This window comes from Rhinopithecus roxellana, chromosome 8, assembly GCF_007565055.1.
Source record: "Rhinopithecus roxellana isolate Shanxi Qingling chromosome 8, ASM756505v1, whole genome shotgun sequence".
NCBI lineage: Eukaryota > Metazoa > Chordata > Mammalia > Primates > Cercopithecidae > Rhinopithecus > Rhinopithecus roxellana.
The window spans coordinates 129798166-129825275 of NC_044556.1; the positions used below are offsets into that span (position 1 = coordinate 129798166).

Consider the following 27110-nt stretch of genomic DNA (forward strand, 5'->3'; position numbering starts at 1 on the left):
GACATCAAAGCAAGAGGACACAGATAATGCAGATAATACTGGAAGGAAAGGTACTGAAGACTAAGGTCTTTACCTCTTTGCAGATTAGGGGATACTGATTGTGTTCTCAGGCCATTCGGATTGGCCTATAGAGATACAGAGGCTATAGCACAGTTTACCAACATGGCATGTTCTCACTCGTAGGTGGGAACTGAACAAAGAAAACACTTGGACACAGGGCAGGGAACATCACACACCGGGGCCTCCTGGGGGAGGGACAGCATTAGGAGAAATACCTAATGTAGATGACGGGTTGATGGGTGCAGCAAACCAACATGGCACATGTATACCTATGTAACAAACCTGCACGTTGTGCACATGTACCCTAGAACTTAAAGTATAATAATAATAATGCAAAGAAGTTATAGCACAGTTTATTAGCTCGAAATGAATTTTAACAGCCGCGTCTTGGTCTGAATGAGGCAAATTTAGGCCCATATCATTAGGTATTTCACAACTTAATACCTAAAATTTAACATAAATTTACAAAAATAAGGCTTAAAGTCATCTGGAGAAACTGTTTTACAGATATCTCAACTTTATTTTGCTCTCTCTAGAATTAACATCTTTGCAAATATATTATTCAACCAAGCATTTGCCACAAAAATAAGCATCAGCTTTCCCATTGGATGAGTGTTCCAGCTACTTGAATTGTGAAAAACAAAAAACCACCATCACTTCTCAACAAATACATTTCAAGATGAAATATGCTCAGATTGACAAACGAGATATTAAAATGGAGACTGACATAGAACTACATAGTCAACTTGAAAAACACAAGAAGAGAATGCTCCTATAAAATGATATATTACTGGCTTTACAAAGACATACTGGTTTATGTTTACAACTATGTTTTATTTTCAAATGATAAAGGAAAGGCTTCATGTTGCTATTTGAAAGTACTTCTCAACTAGCCGGGCATGGTGGCGTGTGCCTGTAATCCCTGAAGTAGGAGGATCAACCTCTTGAGGCCAGGAGGTCCAGGCTGCAGTGAGCCGTGATTGTGCCAACTGCACCATAGTTTGGGTGACAGAGTGAGACCCTGTCTTTAAAACAAAGTATTTCTCTGCAAGTAAATTTTATGGATATCATTTTCATTCTGATTAAATAAATGATTACCCTAATCAGCTATTATTTATTATTTTCTATTTAACATCCATTTTTGAAGTGCCAGAGACCTGCTGTGTGGCATAGAGTTTGGTCAGATATACACAAATGCCATGCTGGTGAAGATCATCTGAATAATTATCACTTTCCCATGCTATATTTGTTATATTTTAGTATCACTGCTCATTGTGCTTCCTGTCTTTAATAAAGTATAAATCAAGCAATTAAAAGCTGTTTAGGCTGGGTGCGGTGGCTCACGCCTGTAATCCCAGCACTTTGGGAGGCCGAGGTGGGTAGATCACTGGAGGTCAGGAGTTCGAGACCAGCCTGGCCAACGTGGGGAAACCCTGTCTCTACCAAAAATACAAAAATTAGCTGGGCGTGATGGCACGTGCCTGTAATCCAGCTACTTGGGAGCCTGAGGCAGGAGAATCGCTTGAACCTGGGAGGCGGTGGTTGCAGCGAGCCAAGTTTGCACTATTGCACTCCAGCATGGACAAGAAAGAGACTCTGTCTCAAAAAAAAAGCTATTTAAAAGGTCAAAATCATCTCAGCAGCTAGCACTATTTAATGAGTCATTAGCTGAGAGAATGGTGGGTTACCGGCATGCTGAGCCTCACTAACCACCATAAACTTGGGGGCTTCAAATGAAATGTATTGAAATTTCTTTACTGCTTTTTAAAATAGAAATATGAAACAAATTAGCATTACTATTTTAGTGATATGAACCCCTTTAGTGATATGAACTTCTCTGCCAACCCTGGAAACTAACCAGAAAACCTAAAATTTACCCTAAGGGAAGAAAAACCTCAAGTCCAAAGACAGTTTCTGATGCCACCAATTGGTTCTACGATTCTGGGATTACTCAAGAAGTAATTTATATTAATAGACAGCGTAATGAAAGTTGTTCTATGAGAGTAACTAAATGGCAATGTTTAGGTATCATGTACGATATTGTATGCCTACAAATCATTTTTCTAAGTCAAATAAGCAAATTATCTATGACAATAAAAGATGAATTACTAGACACAGAAAAGAAAATCTGAAACCTTAAAAAATGTAAAGAAAAGGCCAGGCACGGTGGCTCACGTCTGTAATCCCAGCACTTTGGGAGGCTGAGGCCGACGGATCACGAGGTCAGGAGATCGAGACAATCCTGGCTAACACAGTGAAACCCTGTCTCTACTAAAAATACAAAAAAAAAAAAAAAAAAAAAGTTAGCCAGATGTCGTGGTGGGCACCTGTAGTCCCAGCTACTTGGGAGGCTGAGGCAGGAGAATGGCGTGAACCCGGGAGGCGGAGCTTGCAGTGAGCTGAGATCGCACCACTGCACTCCAGCCTGGGCGACAGAGCAAGACTGCGTCTCAACACACACACACACACACAGTAAAGAATAGAAACAAATAGAAATTAACCTAAGAGAATACATTAGATAATAGATTTGAATTATCTGTACATTTATAAAATATAGTATCACGTTTAAAAAGTCATTTTAGTAATGAGAAGACCCAGAGCTAATACACTGCTTCTTTTAAAAATGATTTTTGAGGCCAGGTGTGGTGGCTCATGCCTATAACCCTAGCATTTTGAAAGACCAAGGTGGGCGGATCAGTTGAGGCCAGGAGTTCGAGACCAGCGTGGACAACACAGCAAAACCTCGTCTCTAATAAAAATACAAAAATTAGCTGGGCATTGTGGTGTGTGCCTGTAATCCCAGCTACTGGGGAGGCTGAGGCACAAGAATCACTTGAACCCAGGAGGCATAGGTTACAGTGAGGTGAGACTGCGCCACTGCATTTCAGCCTGGGTGACAGAGTAAGACCCTCTCTAAAAAAAAAAAAAAAAAAAAAAAAAAATGTTTGAGGTTGGATGCATTGGGTCACATCTGTAATCCAAACACTTTGGGAGGCCGAGGTGGGAGGTTCACTTGAGGCCAGGAGTTCAAGACCAGCCTGGCAACATGGTGAGACCCCGTCTCTATACAAAATAGAGTGGTAGAGTGGTGTGGTAGTATGCACTTGTAGTCCCAGCTACTCAGGAGGCTAAGGTGGGAGGATTGCTTGAGACCAGGAGTTTAAAGCTACAGTGAGCTATGATCAAGCCACTGCACTCCAGCTTGGGAGTCAGAGTGAGACTCCATCTCAAAAAAAAAAGACTTTCGAAATAGTGGACAGAAAACTAACAACACTCTCAATTGATTGCACTACACGTGGAAGGAAAAGTGTTTTTAAAAAGGCTAAAGAAAAGCCATTGTGACTTTAGAAATTTATTTTTCTAAATTATTTTGAAAGGAAATGATGAAAAACCATATTCGACTGAATGACGAAACAAGAATATGCGTCATACTGGTTCCTTTACAGATCTGAGGTAGCACAGGTCAGCAGGCCAATATAATAGTTGTACAAGGCAACACTGGTTTTGTGGATGTAATGTTAGCATCTAAGATCTAAAAAGACAGAAAAAATGTGCATATAGTATATAGATTTTCCTTCAACTTCCTCTGCTTCTATACTGGATTGACATTTACATTACATTCACCATGCTTTAACTTTTTGTTCAGGTCTTTTCCCAAATCTCTTAGAAGATTCCTTCAAAGTCCCAAATGCAAAATCTTCCTTCAGGTATGCCCCTACACTCAATTAAGCAATTACTCAATTGTAATCTTTTTAGGTATCAATAAAGATCCCTGTATCGTCTTAGTGTTTCCTAAAATCTTTCCATACTTTTATCAGACTTCTTAAATACATACATACAATCTCATATAATGGAGAGGCCAAAACCTAGTTGAAACATTCCAGGATTATGATAATAGTCTATATAATAGAACAGACCCTTTGTTAGGTCGAGATCATTTTACTAGAGTTCTGCTTTCAGAGCTCAAACGCTAATCAACTACTGTCTCCATACAAACTGTTTTCAATATTTCTTACAATCACAGAACATGGTCCAACAGTCAGTACTGAACATCAAAACCTCTGAGAATCTACCCACCATTTCTGCTTCCTCTCACTAAGTATAATATCTCTTGGATTTCTCTAATTTTTAACTTAATGGTACTTCTATAACTAGGTGGTCAAGAAATGAGCTGTATTACATAATGTTCCATCACTGCATAGAAATAAACTGGTCAAGTTATGCCAAGTGTTCATATAAAACTTACTATTAAATTGGTTATTCAAAAATAATTTTTTGGCCGGGCGCGGTGGCTCAAGCCTGTAATCCCAGCACTTTGGGAGGCCGAGACGGGCGGATCACGAGGTCAGGAGATCGAGACCATCCTGACTAACACAGTGAAACCCCGTCTCTACTAAAAATACAAAAAAAAAAACTAGCCGGGCGAGGTGGCGGGCGCCTGTAGTCCCAGCTACTCGGGAGGCTGAGGCGGGAGAATGGCGCAAACCCGGGAGGCGGAGCTTGCAGTGAGCTGAGATCCGGCCACTGCACTCCAGTCCGGGCGACAGAGCGAGACTTCGCCTCAAAAAAAAAAAAAAAAAAAAAAAAAAAATAATTTTTTAAAATAAAACAAATAAATTGATTATTAAAATATGTTCTGCTGAAAGTCTACAAACTCTCACCCTAGACAAGTATAAAATTCCATGCAGAGGGGACAAAAATGATGATTAACAGAAATGAACAAAAGCATCAGAGACATGCTAGTAAATGCTAGCTTATACATTCTGCTGTTCATGTATAGATCTTTAGTGTTCATAAATAATGTATCTATATGATAAACCTGTATTTCATCTTCCTACTCATAAGATTTAATACATTCAATTTTTTTACATATCTCCTATGTCCTAAGATGTTTTTTCACTTAATGGTTTTCAAACTTGAGTATCAGTGAAACTCTTTGTTCCAATGAAATCTCATAGACAACTCTGACATATAAAACAGTTAAAAGCAGAACTGCTCTGATACAAAGGGGAAGGGTGCCAGTAGACACAGTTTGAAAATTACTGCTGTAAATCATTCAAGAAAAGCTGAAGTAGAGATACAGCCAATTGGAATTTCTTCATTTTCAATGATTATAAACAATTTCCCCATTGGTTCTCATTTTTAAGAACGTTTGAGTACAGCTGTTTATTCTGTACTGAGGTACACTTATACCTCAGCTGAATGGAACAAAAGCACAGTGCCTTACATGTAGTATTTAGGTAGGTACTTAATGGTTTGAATTCTTATTTCTTTTATCATACTACTCAAAACTGTAAAATTAATATAAGATATAATCCCATAACTTTAGATTATTAAAGTGAGGTTTGAAAATATTCAACATGTGATAGAAAAATTTTCTAAAAGTTATCATTGCTTCATAATTCTAATTGCTTTCATCCAAGTCCAAACACCATCCAAAAGGCTCTTCAGAGTCTCACTCAAGAAAAAAAAAATCACTCTGTAGTTACTCTAAGAAGAGTATCTTCCTGTGCAATTTTTAAAAATTCTCATATATATCATCCATACTTCAAACCTGATTTGGTCCAAATGGCAAAGAAAAAAAGTCAGGTTAATTTTTAGTTTTGTCAAGGCTTAGATTAGAAAGATTTTACAAGAAGTAAAAAATAAAAACTTGTTTCTAAAATAAGCTCATTTTTGTTTTTCAGGCTATTTCCTCAACCTATTTTATCAACCTCCTTCCACATAAATGAAAGGCCTTTAAACAAACTTTTTCATAAACATATACCTTCTGTAACCAACTTTGTGCTTAGCTTTAGAAAAGGCACCCCTGTTCTTCAATGCTCCTCACTGGCTGGACTGGCAGTACCAGGTGTGAAATTCGGCTCCACAGCCCACTCAATTTGTCTGAGTCCATGTGGTTGAAGGAGCTGGGAGTGTCAGAGTTGGTAAACTTGGCCCAGAGTAAGTCTCTCACTTTTTCTTCAGTTTCCCTTGGGCCTACACTTGCTTCTAATGTTTCCTCTTCTAGCAGAACAGTCAGGACCAGGGCCACATCTTTAAAGGCAGCATTCTCATGATCACAATACTTGTAGAAGATCAAAGTGGAGCCGGCAGGAAAGGATTCGAAGTGGTGTACCACAGCAGCCTTCTGGCCATTCTCAAACCCATAGCTCAGCTCCAGGTCAACCAACAGCTTGACCGTGTCACTGTCCTGCCAGGTCCTTCCAGCCCCATCAATCTGAATGGCAGAGACTTTCTGGGAAGAAGTGTAGGCGTCTGCAACATGGTGGCTCAGGCACTTCAGGGTCTCTCTTCCCTCCTGAGCTGCTGTAAAGATGATGGTGGCTGGCTCAGTGGGGTTGGAAGCATTGAGGTGCTTCTGGAGAAACTTCCGTCCTCTCTGCCACAGGAAGGAACTCTGGCCTGGAAATTTATCTTTCAATTGGCTAAACTGGGCCAAAAAGGCCTCCAAAGCTGGATTTTTGGGCACTTGCTGGGCTGGAGAGGAATAGTAGCTATTCACAGAACTTGCCACAACAGCCACAACCAGGAAGAGAAGAAAGATAGGGCCTGTCAAAAGAATGAGAAAAGAACAGAAAATTACAGAGAACACAAGCCAGAAACAAAGCCTATGGTAAACTAAAACGAGGCAGAAATACCATCAGGTTTTACTAGGAGCAATAAGTTTCTTTTGCATAAATTGTTTAAACTTTTAATCCACCAGAAGTACCTCTTCTCTAATCTCTTCTCAGATGTAATTATTTGAAGATATCTTTGTTGAAAGACAAAACCTTCATGGAAGAGTTAAGTACTCAGTAAAAAATTGAAAAAAATAAAAGGTAAAAGCTGAGTCTATGTATTTGTTTTTATAACTAATGATGTAATTTAGACATAAGTGATCAAGATTTTCTTCCATCTTCTCAATGCACCTACTACCTATAGCTGACCATTTTTTTTAGGAGTCATAACTTTAAAATGCGCTTGAAAATTTAATATTCTCTAATTAGAAAAGCAGTTTTTGTTTCTTATTTAGGAAAAGCTTTTCCTACTGTGAGAAATTTCATTTTGTTAATCACAGCAAAATATCAGCCAGTACCCTTCAGGGAAAAATCCCTAAAACTCTATTTTTCTATTTTACTATGACTTACTACCAATCATTAAATAAGTATATATAAACACAATGTTAAAACTGTTTAAATCTGCTAGTTTTCTAGGCATTTTCACTGAGGATTTCTGAATGTGAATCAACACTGCAGTAAAACCAGGTTTGTTCTCACCATAGCTCCAAAAACCCTTTTTATTAATCTGTCTCATGGTGTCCTGTGCATTCTCTTTAATTTCTTCCAATTTTTGTGTTTGTTGTGGATGACTTCCAGCCTCTGGAGAGGAAAAGAATCAATATTATTTTTAGGCAGTACACTAATGACAGTATGTATACCTTTATATCTCTCACCAAACCAAACAATGATTTGACTAGAAGGATTGCTGTACCTTAGCCAGGTACGGTGGCTCACGCCTATAATCCCAGCACTTTGGGAGGCTGAGGTAGGTGGCTCACTTGGGGTCAGCAGTTCGAGACTAGTCTGGCCAAAAAGGTGAAACCGTTTCTCTACTAAAAATACAAAAATTATCCAGGCATGATGGTGGGTGCCTGTAATCCCAGCTACATGGGAAGCTGAGGCAGGAGAATCGCTTGAATCCGGGAGGCGGAGGTTGCAGTGAGCCGACATCACACCACTGCACTCCAATCTGGGGGACAGAGCAAGAGTCTACCTCAAAAAAAAACCAAAGTTAACATTTTTCCTGTCTTTTCTTTAAGACTATTACTCTTATTCTACTTAGAAGAATAAAATGAAATGCTGTGAAATTCATTCAAGGATAATGTTGCTATATTCACAATTCCTCACTGCCTCTTATATCAAAGACAAAGACATTTAAATACTACAGCCAAACTTAGCTAAAATGTGATTCAGCAAAATGTATAAAATTAAGAAGGGATTTAAGAAATGTTGGCTATACACGAGATTCAGCTTCACGGGGTAATTGTGCTCTAATTTCAGTGTTCGAGTTTCACATGGTTCCTCAAGACCCCAAATATAAAAATAACAGAAGCACTAAGTTCTGAGATAGGAGAGATTACTGTACAGTTTCAAAATAGCTTATAAAAGCAAATTTGAAACTCTTAATGAAGGATATATACAAAGCAAGGAATATAAGGTGAAGAAAATTCACAAAATATGTAAAAATCCAGGTGTAGGGTGGGCACACCAAGCTTAAAATATGTGGGTGAAAAGACGGGTAACAATTTTTAGCACTCTAAGCTAAATCACACTAGACTCTAAATTTGTGCTTAACCCCAGCCAGGTACTTCTATTAGCATAGATGAGTAGGATCATCTTTACTTATAAAGGATTGCTCATATCACCCCAAAAAGTAAGTTCTTAAAACATCATATCATGGAATTTAAGAACTGAAAGAATCTATAATGGACACCTACTCCGGCTGTACTACCTAACCTATCATGAAAAAAGGTCCAGGGAAGATCTTGCCCAAGGTCACATAAAGAGATGTAGCTAAGTTGAAATGAAAACAAGGTTTCTCATCTCTTAGAGTATAGATAACCTCATTCAACTATATTAAGTTGCTTTCCATACATAAACTGCATTTTTTTTTTTAAAAGACAGGATCTCACTCTGTCACCAAGGCTGGAGTGTGGTGGTGAAATTTCGGCTCACCACAGCTTCAACCTCTCGGGCTCAAGCAATCCTCCCACCTCAGCCTCCTGAGGACTACAAGTGCACGCAGCTGTTTTTGTGTTTACTGGAAAGATGGGTTTTCGCCATTTTGCCCAGGCTGGTCTTGAACTCCTAGCCTCAAGTGATCCACCAGCCTTGGCCTCCCAAAGTGCTAGGATCACAGGAGTGAGCCACTGCCCTTGGCCTAAACTGGATTTTTTTAAACAATATTTTTTTCTACTCACAGTGAACCTGCCTAACAGTGAATTTTTTTAAAGAGATGGGGTCTCACTACATTGCCCAGGTTAGCTAGAATGCAGTGGTTATTCACAGGGGTGATCACAGCACACTGCAGGTTCAAACTCATGGGCTCAAGCATTCCTCCCAACTCAGCTTCCCAAGTAACTGGGACTAGAGGCATAAGTAATTGCACCTAGCTCATAACAGTGAAATTCTGACACAGGTCATGGTCCATACAAATCACATTCATTCATTTGACAAAATTTATAAAGGTGTTTCTATGTGCCAGGTGCCAGAGATACACAATGAATGACAGGGACACAGTCCTTGCCTTCACTGAAGTTACAGATTATTCTAATGATTAATAAATAAAACATATATTTGAGATTAGTCATTGATTTGCAGTGAAACATGAATTACTAGCCCTTGCTGAAGTCCCTGATGAACACAGTGTCTTATATTTTATATTCTTTTGCACTGGCAAATAGGCATTTCAGACTGAGCTCTTCAGAGCACTTATAAAATACAAATCCACACACAATCACAGAAGATGACACCTACTAGAATCCTTGGATATCATCTTGTCCAACTTCTTCATTTTACAAATAGGAAATTGAAGCACCAGGAAGGGAAGAGACTTTCCCAAGGTCACCCAAGTTAGCAAGTGGTAGGGCCACAACCAGAATTCACACCTCTTGAGTTCCAGTTAAGGATTTAGCACCCTGCAACGCTTACCTTCATAAGGGAAGACATGCTCGTTCCTCTTAACATATAGGCAGAAAAAACCAGGTATAGAGAAACTAACTGACTTACTCAAAGTCCTATAAGACTGAAACATGACTGAGTTAAGGACACTGTCCCATTAATGCTCATTTTTAACTATACCCATGTTTTGATTTATGTAACAGTTAGTTTACCAAAAAGTAAAAGATTTTAAAAATTATGTCAAAATATTCTCATAATAAAAAACTAGAAGCGAATTTTTTAAAAGTCATGCCCCTTTTTGTCATATCACATTAATATAAACAGTTAATAAAAACATTGCTTAGAAATGCAGTTTATGTGTAGGAAGCAACTTAATACAGTGGAATGAGCTAGTCTAGATGAGAAAACTCATTTCAAAATCAACTCAAGTCATATGGCTTTGTGTGAGCTTGGGCAAGGCCCAAAGGCCTTAATCCTACGAAAGATAGACAAAAATTCTCTGGAAAGACGGCCTCTGACTTCTGCTGTTTTCTCAGTTAACAGAGCAATACAAAACAGGAGAGTAGTTCAGGGGTTCTCTTACCTGGGGCCAGCAGTCGCCTCCTCAGTGTATCCTCGCCCTCTTGCCCTGCACTGGAGTGACCAGGACTCTGGGCCTCCTGGGAGTCTGTAGTAGGTGGTTCCTGAGATGCTCCAGTTCCATCACTTGCTTCATTAGGGAGGGCCACAGAGCTGCTCCCTAAGTGTGCATCTGCTCTTCCTACCTTGTCACTTGGAGAATGGCTGGGATCTGGATCCAAGGGTTCTTCACCCAGATTTTCTGAAGGGAGGTGATGCCCTTTTTCACCATCCAGAAAACTCTGGTTGTTCTCATCTTCTATTTTATCCTTTGGATGTTTCCCCACATTTGCTTCATCTGGACTTTCTGATTTATCACCTGTATCTGCACTTTCCGGACCCACTGTCTCCACCCCTTGGTGGTCTTTGCTAAGACCATAGGCAGAGTGTAGGGTCTGAGCTTCCTCAGCATTACTTGCCATGATTGTGGTCTCCTGCGCCTGAGAATTTATTGATGGATCATTTTCCAAATTCTTTTGTGAGTCTATTGAGACAAAAATTTATAATTTTTATTGGAAAAAATTCCCCATAAATTTATATTTTAAAAAGCTCCCTGTTTAATAATAATATTTACATAGATTTTCATGGTTTACAAGACACTCTTCCTAAACATTATTTCTCTTGGCTCCCACTAAAGGTGATTAAAACAACAACAAAAAACTTACGTTAATAAATACAAAATGACACTAATATAAAACAATTTATATGACAGAACCAAATTTTGGTTATATTAAATATATCCTCTTCCCTAATGAAAAGTAATGTTCATCAATGGTAGCAAAACCTTATGCAAAAGGCTGATGGGGACTTTTATGGTGGATGAGCCAGACTGACAACTGCTGAACCCAGTGACCAATCTGAATTCACATCATGAAAACAGGGAAACCCAAACAGATATCATTAACCTCCTAATACAATGCAGTAAGAAGTACTCTAGACCACTTAGGAAGTATTCCTGCCAAACAACTGAACTTAAATCTGATAAGCTTCTAGAGCTACCAGTTTCCAAGAAATACAGGGATAGAGGAATATATTAAATTATGCCTCAAGAATATAATCAGTAAAACCCAGCAGGTGGGAAATTCCAAAAGACTTTGTTTCTTTAATAAAAGTGAGAATGGCCAGACATGGTGGCTCATGCATGTAATCCCAGCACTTCGGGAGGCTGAGGCAGGTGAATCACCTGAGGTCAGGAGTTCAAGACCAGCCTGGCTAACATGGTGAAACCCCATCTCTACTAAAAATGCAAAAAATTAGCTGGGTGTGGTGGCGGGTGCCTGTAATCGGGAGGTTGAGGCAGGAGAATCGCTTGAACCTGGGAGGTGGAGGTTGCAGCGAGCCAAGATCATGCCATTGTACTCTAGCCTGGGCAACAAGAGCGAAACTCCATCTCAAAAACAATAAAAAATAATAATAAAAATAAAAAACACTAAGAAATTAAAATAAATGGCAAGAAAAGGGGAAAACAGGAGTCTCTTAACTTACTGATTAAGAGACTTAAGAGACACATCAATCAAATACAATATGTGGACTACGAGGTCTAGATCCAGTTTCGAATAAGCCCATCATTAAAGAAATATTTATGACACAATCAGGAATATCTGAATGCCAGATATTTGATGACATGAAGTAATTATGATTCATCTTTTTAGGTGTGATAAAGGTATTGTAATTACAGTTTTTAAAAAGAATCCTCTTTCAGAGATATATTCAAGTATTTATTACTAAAATTATGGATAGCCAGGATTTGCTTCAACTAAACAACATGGGGGAAGGGAGAAACGAGGGCATATGGATGAAACCATATTAGCCATATGTTTTCATCTTTTTCTTTACTCCACTATATATTAGCTATATGTTGATAGCATATGAAGCTGTTTAATGGGTACACAGAGGTTCGCTTTATCTGTCTACTTTTCTATGTGTTTGAATTTTTTTTTTTTTTTAGAGACGGAGTTTTGCTCTGTCTCCCAGGCTGCAGTGCAGTGGCGCGATCCGGCTCATTGCAAGCTCCATCTCCCAGGTTCACACCATTCTCCTGCCTCAGCCTCCTGAATAGCAGGTGGCCCACCACCATGCCCGGCTAATTTTTTGTATTTTTAGTAGAGACGGGGTTTCACTGTCTTAGCCAGGATGGTCTCAATCTCCTGACCTTGAGATCCGCCTGCTTCAGCCTCCCAAAGTGCTCACACCTGCAGGTGTGAGCCACCCTGCCTGGCCCTGAAATTTTCTACAATACAACTTTAAAAAAGAACAACCTAGAAGCAATAAGAAATCAAATGCAATGTGTGGCCCAACTGTCAAGAAAAAACAAATTATGAGACACTTTGGGAAATGTGAATAATGACAGGATATGAGATGACATGAAGGAATAATTGTTAATCTATTTTTTTAGGTGTGATGATATTTTGGTTATTTTTTAAAAAATAATCTACGAAGAATCTATCTTTAGGAGATGTAAACTATTTACAAATAAAATGATACAATATCATGGATGTACATTAAAATAATCCAAGGCAGGCAACAAGATCAGCATTATGTTGGTAACAGTTGAAGCTGGATGTTGACTGCATAGGGGTTCATATACTATTCTACTCTTATATATTATTTATTTTTTGAGACAGAGTTTCGCTCTCGTTGCCCAGGCTGGATGGAGTACAATGGCCCGATCTCAGCTCACTGCAGTCTCCACCTCCCGGGTTCAAGCGATTCTCCTGCCTCAGCCTCCCAAGTAGCTGGGATTACAGGCATGCACCACCACACCCAGCTAATTTTGTATTTTTAGTAGAGATGGAGTTTCTCCATGTTGGTCAGGCTGGTCTCGAACTCCCAACCTCAGGTGATTCACCTGCCTCGGTCTCCCAAAGGGCTGGAATTACAGGCGTCAGCCACCGCACCTGGCCTCTACTTTAATATATTTTTTAACTCCCATAACCAAGACTTAATGTCCTCTTTCTCTTCTGGAAAATCTATTTCATATTTTGCCTTTATCTCCTATATAAAATATAAGCAGGATGAACTAAAATTTAATTCTTACCCATAACTGAAAGATCTAAGGCCAGGAGCGGTAGTTCACGCCTGTAACCCCAGCACTTTGGGAGGCCGAGGGGGGCAGATCTCTTGAGGTCAGAAGTTCGAGACCGGCCAGGCCAACATGGCAAAACCCCGTCTCTACTAAAAACACAAAAATTAGCGGGGTGTGGTGGCAGGCGCCTGTAATCCCAGCTACTCTGGAGGCTGAAGCATGAGAATCGCTTGAGCCTGGGAGGCGGAGGTTGCAGTGAGCTGGGATCACGCCACTGCACTCCAGCCTGGGTAACATAAAAAAAAAAAAAAAGAAGAAGAAGAAAGAAAGAGCCCTTCTAAATAGAGCACTGTATTTTTCTATTACTGTAAGTCCCTACTATTGGAGTCTCTAAAACATTTATCTTCCTTATATTATAATTAGGGTTCACATTATAGTAAAATTCAGTAAATTTGAAAGAATAAGTATAATAAAAACAAATGAATCCACTGAATTAGTTTTACTTCAAAACCGCAGATTTTAGTCATCAGAGATTTTCTCTCTCTGCACAGCCCTGGTTTCCCACAGCAGCACCCTCAGTGCTAGACAAATCAGTCTTACCCTCTTGAGGTTCCCTAAGTCCAGTGTCGGCCATGTTTATGCTCTATCTCTTCAGAGTTGGGGGGATACTTTTTTTAGTGCTTGGTTTTCCTTGTTAAGATGTCTTGTCTTCTTCTTGCCCCAAGTCCCAACAGACTCATGCTTCCCGTGGACCCAGGAAATAAGCCATATATACAGTGACTAAAACAAAATGAAAAAAATTAAATGACTTTTTATCCATACAAGGGAGAAATGCCAAGTATCAGCTTTATTAAATGTTTAGTTTGAGTAATATTTCCTCTCTGAAACCTTTCTGCGTGAAGAAAAGTTCCTTTCATGAGAATCACACTCCAAATCCTAGACTATTGAAAAAAGCTCCAGATTGTTAATCTTTCATGGATTTCATAATCTCCTAATTCATTCCAGAATAGTTGAAAGAGTATAAAAAGTAAGATCAAGTGACCAGAATCTTCAAGAGAATAGCTTGAATTAAAATAAAAAATAAATCTCAGAGTAGAAATTGAAGTCATTGCTGAAACAATCACTGCAGATTTCCTGCATGTCTTCAATTTCTGTCCCAGATGATTTTCTCATAGTCTGCCTATTAGAAGCTTTCACTATATTAAAAAGTAACAAGGCACAGGAGGTTCCCACAAACTGAGATGGCTGCTGTGAGGTGTACCACGACACATTTGGACTGACTTTGAAGTGGTTCTCTCAAAGTATTCTTTTGTAAAATATGGAGACAGATATCCTTTTATACAATGCCTTTTTATGCAATGCTCAAAGATAAAATTATTAAGATTTACACAAAAGGAGCCAAATCAAAGGCACTTTATAAGCAATTAAAAATATTTTATAGTTAATTTATTTTTTGTCAAAAACAAATTGATCAGTAAAGTTACTTAACATTCATTCCCTATAAAAATGAGAATAATGATACCTATGAGGCTTAAATACAAAAATATATAAGAAATACCTGTGTGAAGTGTTACAGTTTTTTGACAGCCTAGCTGGGAGGCTAGCCAATTTGCCGTCTTTATGTTTTTCTCAGTACTCTTTTGTAAAATTTAATTTTACACATTAAAAACTTTCATCCCCAATGCCTACACGGTGCCTAGTGTATAGTAATAACTCCGTATTTTAACTTAAAAGCATATGAAAAAATAAATGAATGTATAAATAAAGAGTGGTGCCATAGATAAACTGGAAGGGAAGAAAAGAGTTAGGGACAGACTCTTCTTTCTGCCGCTGTGAACACTTAGCATAAGTGTTTGGAGGGTTCCTTATCACTGCTTTTATCTTCTTCAAGTTCCTGGGACTGGGCTTTCAAGCCATCGTATGTTGCAATGAAGTTTTCTCTCCCATCCTAGCTCATGACAGAAAATAAAAAGTCCCCAGTCCTTTTCAAGTTTTGTTAAAAAAATTTTTCCTGCCAGCCAAAACCAAGAAAATAGGTTAAAAGTTTCCTATGTACCAATAACAAAAATTTTCAAAAGCAAAGACGCTACTCACAATAACCATAAGGAACCTAGAATAAAAACTAAAACATACCTAGTATTAAATCCTACAAGAGATATGCAAGATCTTTAGACAGTGGTGAATTTTATGGTATGTAAATTATACCTCAATAAAGCTGTTTCTTTAAAACACAACTTCAGAGAGAAAAATACAGAACTTTATTGAAGTATATAAAAAAGAGACAAGTAAACAGAAAAATATATCATGAGTAGACAATAAGACTAAAAACCATTGATGCCCATTTTCTCCAAATTAATCTACAAATTTAATGCAATTTGAAACAAAATCTCAAGTTTTTTGATTATTGTTGGTTTCTAGTGAAATGGAAAAGCTGATCCTAAAATTCAAAAACAGCAGCAAAGGATCAAGAAGAGTCAGCATAATTCTGAAGAAGAAGGGGGCAATCTTTACCAGGTATCAAACCTTCTTTAAACTTAAAATAGGCTGGGCATGGTGGCTCATGCCTGTAATTCCTGCACTTTGGGAGGCTGAGAAAGGCAGATCACCCAAGGGTCAGGAGTTCGAGACCAGCCTGGCCAATATGGTGAAACCCCATCTCTATTAAAAATACAAAAATTAGCCAGGCATGGTGGTGCATGCCTGTAATCCCAGCTACTCAGGAGGCTGAGGCAGGAGAATCATTTGAACCCAGGAGGCAGAGGTTGTAGTGAGCCCAGATTGCATCACTGCATTCCAGCCTGGGTGACAAAGCAAGACTCTGTCACCAAAAAAAAAAAATCTTAAAGTAATAAAAGCAATGGAACACTGGCACAGGAATAGACAAACAATATACAGAATAGAGAGTAAAGAAGTATACGCAGCATACATACATAAGGAAATTGGCTAATTCAGCATAGGGAAATAATGAATTCGTGAATAAATAGTTTGGGGACAACTGACTATTCAAACGGGGGGAAAATTAGATTTCTGTCTCCTACTTCATATAAAAATCAAGTCCATATTAAAGACCTAAATGTAAAAAGTAAAACTTTTAAACTTTCAGAATATCAAATATCTTTATAACTGCAAGGGTTTCTTAAAATAAGATATACAATACACAAACCAGAAAGTAAAATTTGACAAACGTGACCCCATTAAAAAATTTTTAATTTCTACACAAGATATCAAAATTAAAAGATAAGTCTCTGACTAGAAAAACATCTGCAACATATAAAACCAGTAAGGAGTTAATATCAAGAACACATAAAGAATTCCACAAATCAGTACAAGACAAATAATGCTATGAAAAAGTGGGTAAAGGGATGAACAAGCAGTTCAACAGAGGAAATATGAAAACATAATGAATATGAAAAAAGACTAGTTAAGGAAATACAACCCCTAATGGCAATTAAGTAAACTGTTATTACAACTTTAGAGAGAAATATGGCAAAGAAAATTAAGACAAACATATTCTACAAATCAGCAACTTCATTTTTAGACATATAACAGAGAAACTCATTCATATGCCCCAAAATATCCATTGCTGTATTGTTTAAAATGAGGAAAAATGAGAAAATCTGTATGTTCATTAATAAGAAAGTGGGTATAAAAAATTGTCATATTCTTACAATGTAATATTATACATAGCAATTCAAATAAATTAGATTATCTTTAAAAGTTGTAAAATTACAGCACTGAAGTACTGATGACCAGGTACAATGGCTCACACCTGTAATATCAGCACTTTCAGAGGTCAAGGCAGACAGATCAATTGAGCTTAGGAGTTCAAGACCAGCCTGGACATGGTGAAATCCCATCTCTACAAAAAAAAAATAACAAAAACTAGCCGGGCGTGGTGGTGCTTACCTGTAGTCCCAGCTGCTGAGGTGGGAGGATCACTTGAGCCCGGGAGGCAGAGGTTGCAGTGAGCCAAGATCACGCCACTGCACTCCAGCCTGGGCGACAGAGCAAAACTCCGTCTCAAAAAAGAAAAAAAAATGTTTAATATCTTTACTGAGGTGGTGGTTCCATTTGTTATCAAACTTAAAATCTGTACGTTAATTGTATGTGACATAGATTATCCTCAATAAACTTTATTGCAAACAAACAGAACTGAGGGCTTTCAAAAATATATTACTTGGTTACTAGTTTGCAGTCCAAAAGAATCTGCAAAGGTGCCATCACAGATATTTCTATAATCTTACAAATGCTTAACATACACTTTTCCTGTCATGAAGCACACATAGATCCTATAGCCCACTTCATTCAGACCTTTTGTAACATATCATCACTGTTTATAGTTGAAATGGCATTTCCCTCACACAGTGCAAGAAGCGGGACAAACAAGAGTTCTTGACAAATCCTCAGATAAGATCACATGGCAGGGTATCTGAGAGATCTGGAGGCCACTGTTCCGGAGGCAAGACAATCTTTCTTTTTTTTTTTTTTCCTCCAAGATAGAATCTTGCTCTATCACATAGACTGGAGTGCAGTGGTGTAATCTTGGCTCACTGCAACCTCCAACTCCCAAGATCAAGCAATTCTCTTGCCTCAGCCTTCGTAGCTGGGACTACAGGTGCATACCACCATGCCCAGCTAAATTTTTGTGTTTTTAGTACACACAGGGTCTCACCATGTTGCCCAGGCTGGTCTCAAACTCCTGGCCTCAAGTGATCTGCCTGCCTCAGCCTCACAAAGTGCTGGGATTAGTCGTGAGACAACGTGCCCAGCCAGGCAGGTCAATCTTTTGAACAGTGTCTGATCTCTACCAGGATATGTGTTCATTAGGAACCTCGGGACAGCATAATGGAAGTGAGGCAGAGCCTCATCCTGAAGGAAAATGGGGTAGTTGGAGCTTTCTATAGCTGTAGGGAAAAGCACTCCATAAGCATGTCCCAAAATAGATGCTTTTGATAGTATCTTCTACAAGGAACTGATGAGACCTGTGTGCTTCATATGGCAACGAAAGACATTCACTTTGAGTGAATCCCTTGCAAGTTCAATTACGAAATGTTGGTGTTCAGTGCTCTATCTATGGCGGTTCTAGTGATTCAGATTTCTACTTAAATAAAATGTAGCCTCATCACTGACAGTCATTTCCACTTCCCTGTGACCCTGAAATCTGCAGCAAAACTTGCATCATTTTGCTTTAGTTGTCTCCATCAAGGCTTGTAACAGGTTAAGGCTGTAAGGTTTTATTCTCCATTTAAGGAGAACATACTAGATGGCCGGCTGAGGGATGCCTTGCTTAATTTCTATTTCCTGGGACTTCTCTAAGAGGGACACATTTACCTCACTGCTTCCTCTGTAAATGTGGCTGCCTTGTGCTCCGTCTTCTAAGATGTACCCTTTCTGCTTCATCTCACTCACTGTAAAATGGTAAACGCTTTGACTACCCGGTAGGTGACACTGTGTGGTATACCAGATGACTTTTGCGTTGAAGTTACATAACCAAGTTTAGAAGATTCCAACATACAATATTAAGTGCTATAAGGCTAATTACAATTCAATACGTACTACATGTTTCTAAATTTGGGCCAGGTATGATGGCTCACACATGTAAGCCAGGATGTTACGAATTCTGCTATGAAAACAAGTAACATATACAGCACACACAACTATAAAAGTTACTATTGGCCGGGCACGGTGGCTCAAGCCTGTAATCCTAGCACTTTGGGAGGCTGAGACGGGCGGATCACGAGGTCAGGAGATCGAGACCATCCTGGCTAATACAGTGAAACCCCGTCTCTACTAAAAATACAAAAAACTAGCCGGGCGAGGTGGCGGGCGCCTGTAGTCCCAGCTACTCGGGAGGCTGAGGCGGGAGAATGGCGTGAACCCGGGAGGCGGAGCTTGCAGTGAGCTGAGATCCAGCCATTGCATTCCAGCCTGGGCGACAGAGCGAGACTCTGTCTCAAGAAAAAAAAAAAAAAAAAGTTACTATTTATTGAGTGCCTTCTTTGTGTCAGGCAGCATTTAAATCACTTTATGTATTAACTCATTTAATCTTCACAACACTTTGGGAGGCCAAGGCGGGAGGATTGCTTGAGTCTAGAAGTTCAAGATCAGCCTGGGCAACATAATGAGATGATGTCTCTACAAAAAAAATTTAAAAATTAGCCAGGCATGGTGTCACATGCCTGTAATCCCAGCTACTCAGGAGGCTAAGGAGGACAATCCCTTGAGCCCAGGAGTTCAAGGCTGCAGGGAGCTAAGATCACGCCACTACAATCCAGCCTGAGTGACCCTGTCTCGGCGGGAAAAAACAAACAAAATAAATACATGTACATACATATATATGTGTGTGTATGTATACATATTTGATACTAATGAAGGTTTGAAAGTATTCCATTTTTTGTCACTACAGAGTGATATGTACAGCATGTACATGTACAGAAAATAATGTACAGCATTATTTACATATATAAATTTATAACAAAACATAAATACATAAATGGAAAGGATACATATCAACTTCCATTTAGGGCTTGCTTCTGCAAGGAATAAGAGTGGGTGTCAACTGTACACATAAAGTTTCCTTAAAAAAATAAAAACAACTGAGGTAAATGTGATAAAATGTTCATATATTTGAGATCTGGGCACAGGTCTTGTTATATTATTCTCTGCACTTTTCTACATGTTTGATGTAGTTACTGCCTTTTTAAATGAGTAATAAAATAAATTAGTCTCTGTAAAAAAAATAAGTATCAAAAGGAAAGACCTGTAATGGAAACTCTTTGAGCCTACATGCAATGACCTTACATTACAGAGTATGCTTCTACCATGGCCTCCTAGACATTTTGTCACAACCAGCTGGGAAGAGACAGGACACGGAAAAGCTGCCTTTGAGAACAAAATCAGAGCTGGGAGAGCAAAAGGACCTTACCCATCCTCCACTCCATCCTGCAAACTGCTAGCATTGCCATGGGGACCAGTGAAAAAGAGGGGAGGGGATGGTGACCTGGGGAAAACTTGGGGAGGGGAGGCAGCGTAGGTATCAGAAAGTACTAAGACCATTTTTTAAATGGAGAAGGAAATTAGAAGTTTAGCAGCCAAGAAGAGCACAAAAGAATCAGCCATTCCAGGATGGTAGTTTAGATATAAATGCCATCATGACAAAAGAATGACAGTTGGGATAGAATTAAGTATATATCTTTATTTTTAAACACAATTTTATTTTAGTGAGTGATGCCATTTTAGGCTCTAGGAATAAAAAGAAACCGATATCTTGGCCCTGAAACAAGTAGTTACAATCCTGCTATGAAAATGAGTAACATATAAAGCATAGACAACAACTATAAGAACTACTATTTATTGAGTGCCTTCTTTGTGCCAGGCATCATTCAAAGCACTTTATTAACTCATTTAATCTTCACAACAATCTTATGAGGTGTAGACTATTAATATTCCTACTATTTTAGAGATGAGGAAACTGAGATACAGAAAAGTTAAGAACCTTACCCAAGAACACGTGACTACTGAGGGCAGTCAGGATTTGAACTCAGGTAGTCTAGCTGTGGGACCTAACCATGATACTATAAAAGACTTGTATTAAGCATACCACAAGCACCCTGACTCTGGAATACTTAAATCTAGGTTTGAATTGTGACTCTAGCACATATGACCTGAGTGAATTTGTATATATCCTTCAACTTTTCTCTATTTCTTTTCTTTTTCCTCTTCAGGGACCTGCCACTTAAGGAATTTATTTCAGTGTTGTGGAAAGTCTCAGGTGATATAAGACATATAGCAATTATATCTACCATAATTAAGATTATAAAAAGGGCCTAAACATTGTGACAAAAATCTGCCTTGGGTCATCCATCCTTCCAGGCCTTTTAATCTTTACACCTAAGACCATTTGACTTATGTCACAGGCTCAGCCTCATCCCAAAACCAATCTTGTCCTTCATCAGGAGAGATTTAAGAAGTTTTTTGTTTTTGTTTTTAGATACAGGGCCTCACTCTGTTGCCCAGGCTGGAGGGCAGTAGTACCATCATAGCTCACTGCAGCCTCAAACTCATAGCTCACTGAGGCTCAAGTGATCCTCCCAACTCAGCCTACTGAGTTGCTGGGACTACAGGCACATGTCACCACATCCAGCTAATTTTTTTTATTTTTAAAACTTTTTTGTAGAGTTGGGGGGGGTCTCACTATAGCTCAGGCTTGTTTTCAACTCCTGGACTCAAGTCATCCTCCTGCCTCAGCCTCCCAAAGTGCTGGGATTACATGTGTGAGCCACCAGCCAATAAGTTTATAATAATTCAGCATCAGTTCAAACAATTGGCTTTAATCCTTGTTCTAAAACTAAGACTCGGTGGACATGGTGGTTCATGCCTATAATCCCAGCACTTCGGGAGGCCGAGGTGAGTGGATTGCTTGAAGCCAGGAGTTCAAGACCAGTCTGGGCAACACGGCGATACTCCATCTCTACAAAAATACAAAAATTAGCTGGGTGTGGTGGTGCAAACCTGTAGTCACACCTACTTAGGGGGCTGAAGTGGGAGGATCACTTGACCCCAGAAGGTCAAGGCTGCAGTGAGCCATGAAGGCGCTACTGCACTCCAGCCTAAGTGACAAAACGAGACTCTCTCAAAAAAAAAAAAAAAAACCAAAACAAGTAAGACTCTACATCATTCCCCAGTTCTAACTTCTGCTTTTGCTTTCTTGCCCTACATCTTTCCTCATCCTAAAGATTTAGTATGTGCCATATGTTTGGTATATGTTATTGCACTTACACCTCACAACAGTATGAAGTGGGTATTATTACACAACCTTTTTCACAGATGAAGAAACTAGATACAGAGAGGTTAAAATGCCTAAGGTCATTTAATAGTGTCAGAATTAGAATACAAACCCAGCTGGCTGCAAGGCCATTATTTTGCCTCTATAAAAAGCAATTTTCAAGCTGTGTCCCCAAAATTCCATGGAGACTCAGGGTTGCCAGGGAGACTGGAGAGATGAAAGGGCTACAGCTCATCTCACTTTTATAGACAGCTATGACATGTGGACTGCAACATATTCTTTGGATGCCATGGACTCATTTCTGCCTTCTTGTTTGCCTGGGCTTCCTTCACCTGTGACTCAGAGACAAATCTCACCTCACTCACTCACATCTCCCAACAGCTACCTCTTTGGTGGATATATTTTCTTTCCGGTCTGCCCTTGCATGTTTCCATTAACCTTTTCACTACCAGGTCTGCCATAAAATAACAGGAACTAGTTATAATGGTCATTTTAGAAATGCTACCATAACATATAACCAATATTACCAACTCTTCCACGCTATAAAAATAGAGACGAGTGTAGCTCACACTATTTAAAACACTGGATAACCCTCCAGATCATGTCATTACAACTAATTTTACCAACACAGCATTTGTTTTAATAAAATTCATTATTCATATCAACTATGGAGTATTTTAGAACAACCTGCAATATTTTAAGCCATATGAAGATATACTAGAAAGACCTAAGGTGAAAAGCTTTGTTCAAAGGCTTCCTCAATTTTCTCCTTTGCTCAATTTTATGAGCTCTACTACATGATGTTGATTTCTGACAGCTTACCATATAACAGGTATGTGATAATGTTTGAAGGCAAAGTAACCCTCTTAATATTAAAATTAATATTTTTTATTCATTTTTTCTGGCCCATATATTCACATAGTTTATAATGACACCAAACAAAACTGTTTGTGAAGAGGACTGAAACATTCCTGATTAATTAATGAGAAAAATGTGGCTGAGTTATGACCTAAATTATCAAGAGTGATCTTCAGTCTGACATGAAACCTCTTTTTACATTACCAGTATTACCAAATAAATGGTACTATCTTGCAGTATTATGACTACTCTGTTCCCACCCTTTTAAGCCAGATAAGTAAACACTATGGACATATTACTACAGCATTTCTCAAAGTATGATCCAGAGAGCACCTGCATCAGAATCTCCAAAAGTACTATTTATACCTTTTTGTTGTTTTTTTTGAAAGAGACAGGGGTCTCAGGCTGGTCTTGAATTCCTGGGCTCAAGTGATCCTGCTGCCTCAACCTTCGAAGTAGCCGTGGTAACAGATACACGCCACTGCACTCGGCATGAGGTGTTTTTTATAATATGCAGATTCCTGGGCCCTACAAGCAACCTGAGGAATCAAAATTTCTTTTTTTTTTTCTTTTTTTTTTTTTTGAGACGGAGTCTCGCTCTGTTGCCCAGGCTGGAGTGCAGTGGCCAGATCTCAGCTCACGGCAAGCTCCGCCTCCCGGGTTCACGCCATTCTCCTGCCTCAGCCTCCCGAGTAGCTGGGACTACAGGCGCCCGCCACCTCGCCCGGCTAGTTTTTTGTATTTTTTAGTAGAGACGGGGTTTCACTGTGTTCGCCAGGATGGTCTTGATCTCCTGACCTCATGATCCGCCCGTCTTGGCCTCCCAAAGTGCTGGGATTACAGGCTTGAGCCACCGCGCCCGGCCTTGGAATCAAAATTTCTAAAGCAGACCAAGAAATCTCCATTTTTAAACAAGCTCTCACAGGTACTGCTTAGGTATTGATTTGAGAAATCAATGGTATAAATCCTTTTAATCTGATCTTACTATTTAATGGAGAGATTCACTAAAACAAAAACAAAGACCTTTTCTCTATTTTGCTGATATTTAAATTTTCATATTTGTAGAATGTTTCTTTGTATATGTCCTTACAACGTAAGCATTCTCTAGTAATTAAAAAATGTAGGGGCAATAATACTGATCATAATACTATTCTCAAAAGCACTTAAAGTAAATTTTCACTTTTTAGGAAGAACTGTAGGATAGTGAAATTCTTCATTAAAGAGTTAGTGATAAACTAACTAGTCTTCAGTCAATTTAGCAGTTCACATAGTTTATTCAGCAATATAACAGGAGAGAACCTCCACTGTAAGAGACATAAGGCAGACACAGGGTGCATCTCTGGGGTACATTCTTCATACAGACTAACAAATAACTTCAGGTTTCACAACATGTAGCAAGTATGATTTGTTGCACACCAATAGCCATTCATTCCTCACGTTTTCCTTGCTAAAAGAGCCCTGGTCGGGCACAGTGGCTACACCTGTAATCCCAGCACTGTCGGAGACCAGGGCAGGTGGATCATCTGAAGTCAGGAGTTCAAGACCAGCCTGGCCAAGATGGTGAAACCCCGTCTGTACTAAAAACACAAAACTTAGCCAGGTGTGGTGGCAGGCACCTGTAATCCCCGCTACTCGGGAGGCTGAGGCAGGAGAATCGCTTGAACCTAGGAGGCAAAGGTTGCAGTAAGCCAAGATCATGCCACTGCACTCCATCCTGGGCGAGACAGCGAGACTCTGTCAGAAAAACAAAAAAAAAAGAGCCCTGATTTTTTCAATGGAGGCAACGTGCCCTACCCAGGCAATGATAACCCTATTCCCCTTTGCCGAGCTTTCCCAGGCTCCCTTGTAAACTGATACTTTATAATAAGATATAAGAAGAAATCTGCTAGAGATTTTTTGGAAAGACTTGATTTCCAAATAAAAGACAGACTTGAAAGAAAGACTTTTGCTCTCTACTTCCAGCCTTTCCTAGGAATTAAAATGTCTGTTATCAACAAGAAGTCATATTGTACTCATCGAAAAAAAAAAAAATCCTAACGATAAAAAGCAAACATGGATCCTAGGCCGGGTGGGGTGGCTCACGCCTATAATCCCAGTACCTTGGGAGACCGAGGTAGGAGGACGGCTTGAGCCTAGGAGTTGGAAACCAGCCTGGGCCATATAGCAAGACTTGGTCACTACTTTTAAAAAAGCAATAAAAAAACAAAAAAAAGAGGAATCCAAGGGGGAAGGACAGAAAGAAGCTGGGACCTTGATAATATTGCTGAGGTGGTACAAAAGCACTAGATACCTAGATACCTGGCATGTTAAGTGTAATTTAAAAATTGTTCAGTGGCCTTTGAGATGTTTCAACAGCTTTTTCTAACTGGCTTAACCCCAACTCTGGGTCCATGATTTTAATGAACAATAGAAGTCCAGAATGCGGCCAATGTTCAGCAGACCTTCTTAGTTCTAAGAAAGATGCTTCCCCTAGACTGTTCATAATATATATGAAGTCAGGCTTGATAATTTCTTTTGTCATACATCTCCTAGATAGGTACTTTTCCATTTCCAGGGGAGGACATTGTAAATTCAGTCACCACAAAGACAAGACAGTCTTTTGTTTATGTAAAGCCACGTAAGTATAAACAGGTGGCATTTCTGCATGTTTCTGCATCACCTATGTAGGTGTTTCCTAATAGAACGTGATTTATCTGAGTGACCAGTTATCAATAATGTCACAGCCACACTGAGGATGGGCCAAACAGGGCCAATGATGAATAAATGGCTATATATGGATAAACGTTATATATATATATCATCGCTGACCAATGCGTAAGAGGTGAGTTTACAACAGCATAATTTCTTATTAAAATTCACTGGACTAATCTAGGATCCAGCTATAATGAGGCTGCTTTCCTACAAAAGTTATCATTAGAAATACCATTATGAAGCACACAGTATGGGACTTCCCCTCTAGGACTACTTCGTCATATGTCACTCATTAGGCTGCAGAAATTTTTTTAGGAGTGGTAAGTTAGTTCCAAAACAGTTTATAGGAAATACGGATTATTTTATGTATATATGTGTGTGTGTGTGTGTGTGTGTGTGTGTGTGTGTGTGTGTATCTCAGTCTAGATGAATAGTCTGGCTGGAATACTAACTAAGTTCATAGTGAATAAAATATGTATAGGCCACAGAAGCAGATCCAACAATTTAAGCAGTTCCCAAAGTAGTGACAATCTGGGTCAGACTTAGAAATTAATTATTTTTCCATCTTCCTTGGGCTACCTACACAAAAGCCTCTAGAGTTGGCAATTTTGACTATTATAGAAGCTATTTGTTTTGACCCAGCTTTTTGTTTAAGGTTTTATCTGTTCTGGTCAAGATTAACTGTAATGCAGGGTTAAAACCAGCTACTCGAGAGTCATGTATTCTTTTTCTAACCAGTGGAGGACCCAGAAGAAATGGGTGGCAAGCTTTCTCAAAGGTCCATCTGGTGAGATTCTGGGGAGCCCACTCAAGTGGGAAAGACCAAGGAAGAACAAGGCTTCTATTAGCAGGATTATCGGGATAACACTCAGGGCAATAATCAGCTCTGTTAATACGGTCTAAGAATACCTGGTAACATTCATTTTCAACAAGTTCAGTTTGGTACAACCAGTGGCCTAGTTCTAAACTAGGGAACCACTGTTGTCCACAATCAGGGCAATGTGAATTATCTGAAAACATCTGGACCTAGAAAGACAACACAGACAGCAATGTAACAGCAAGAGGCAACAATGACAAAGAGAGACACCCAAACACCAGTCCTATTACAGGTTTGGATTACCAATTTCTTAGTTCAACCAATATTATTTGGAGAGCCAAATAAACTTGGCTTGCACCTCAGTGCAATTCTTCAAGATTTCGTTGTCTATTTTTCACTCAATTGCAACTCAGTCTCTGAACTCAGGGACCGATCCAGTTTATAAAGTTATCAGTCACTTACTAGCAGTACAGATCTCAGGATAGCTCCTTCAAATCCCAGCTTCTCAAGAAGAGATAGGGCTCTAGTCTAAATTAGTTATATTTTTCGTATGCGTTATCAGCTGCGGGTCGTGTCACACAGAGGCACTTGGCT

At 39.2% G+C, this 27110-nt stretch overlaps 2 protein-coding genes across 4 annotated transcripts; both read right to left on the bottom strand.

The window, feature by feature from the left end:
• Nucleotides 1-3019: 3019 nt before the first annotated feature.
• LOC104672001 (torsin-1A-interacting protein 2) lies at nt 3020-27102 on the bottom strand. Of its 3 annotated transcripts, none has more exons than XM_030935231.1 (6): nt 26979-27093; nt 13966-14145; nt 10306-10824; nt 7320-7421; nt 5828-6612; nt 3020-3592 (listed from the first exon to the last, which is right to left on the bottom strand). In XM_030935231.1, exons 2-5 carry the CDS (start codon nt 13997-13999, stop codon nt 5855-5857), a joined length of 1413 nt encoding a protein of 470 aa, XP_030791091.1. In that variant the 5' UTR covers nt 14000-14145; nt 26979-27093; the 3' UTR covers nt 3020-3592; nt 5828-5854. The 3 variants fall into 3 exon arrangements, with proteins under 3 accessions (XP_030791091.1, XP_010373966.1, XP_030791089.1); XM_010375664.2 differs by lacking the exon at nt 3020-3592 and adding an exon at nt 17272-17384 and having other exon boundaries at nt 4825-6612; nt 26979-27102; XM_030935229.1 differs by lacking the exon at nt 3020-3592 and having other exon boundaries at nt 4825-6612.
• On the bottom strand, nt 24263-27110 carry LOC115899056 (torsin-1A-interacting protein 2). Its single transcript, XM_030935232.1, has one exon. It carries the CDS (start codon nt 26717-26719, stop codon nt 26324-26326), a length of 396 nt encoding a protein of 131 aa, XP_030791092.1. The 5' UTR covers nt 26720-27110; the 3' UTR covers nt 24263-26323.

What these genes read in the sequence shown, in the direction of transcription:
- LOC104672001 (XM_030935231.1), bottom strand. Translation starts at nt 13,999, where the DNA reads ATGGCCGACACTGGACTTAGGGAACCTCAAGAGG. An exon ending in GAGGCGACTGCTGGCCCCAG is followed by an intron (nt 7,422 to 10,305) that starts GTAAGAGAACCC and finishes TTTCCTCTCCAG; the next exon opens with AGGCTGGAAGTCATCCACAA. An exon ending in AAAGGGTTTTTGGAGCTATG is followed by an intron (nt 6,613 to 7,319) that starts GTGAGAACAAAC and finishes TTCTTTTGACAG; the next exon opens with GCCCTATCTTTCTTCTCTTC.
- LOC115899056 (XM_030935232.1), bottom strand. Translation starts at nt 26,719, where the DNA reads ATGTTTTCAGATAATTCACATTGCCCTGATTGTGGACAACAGTGGTTC.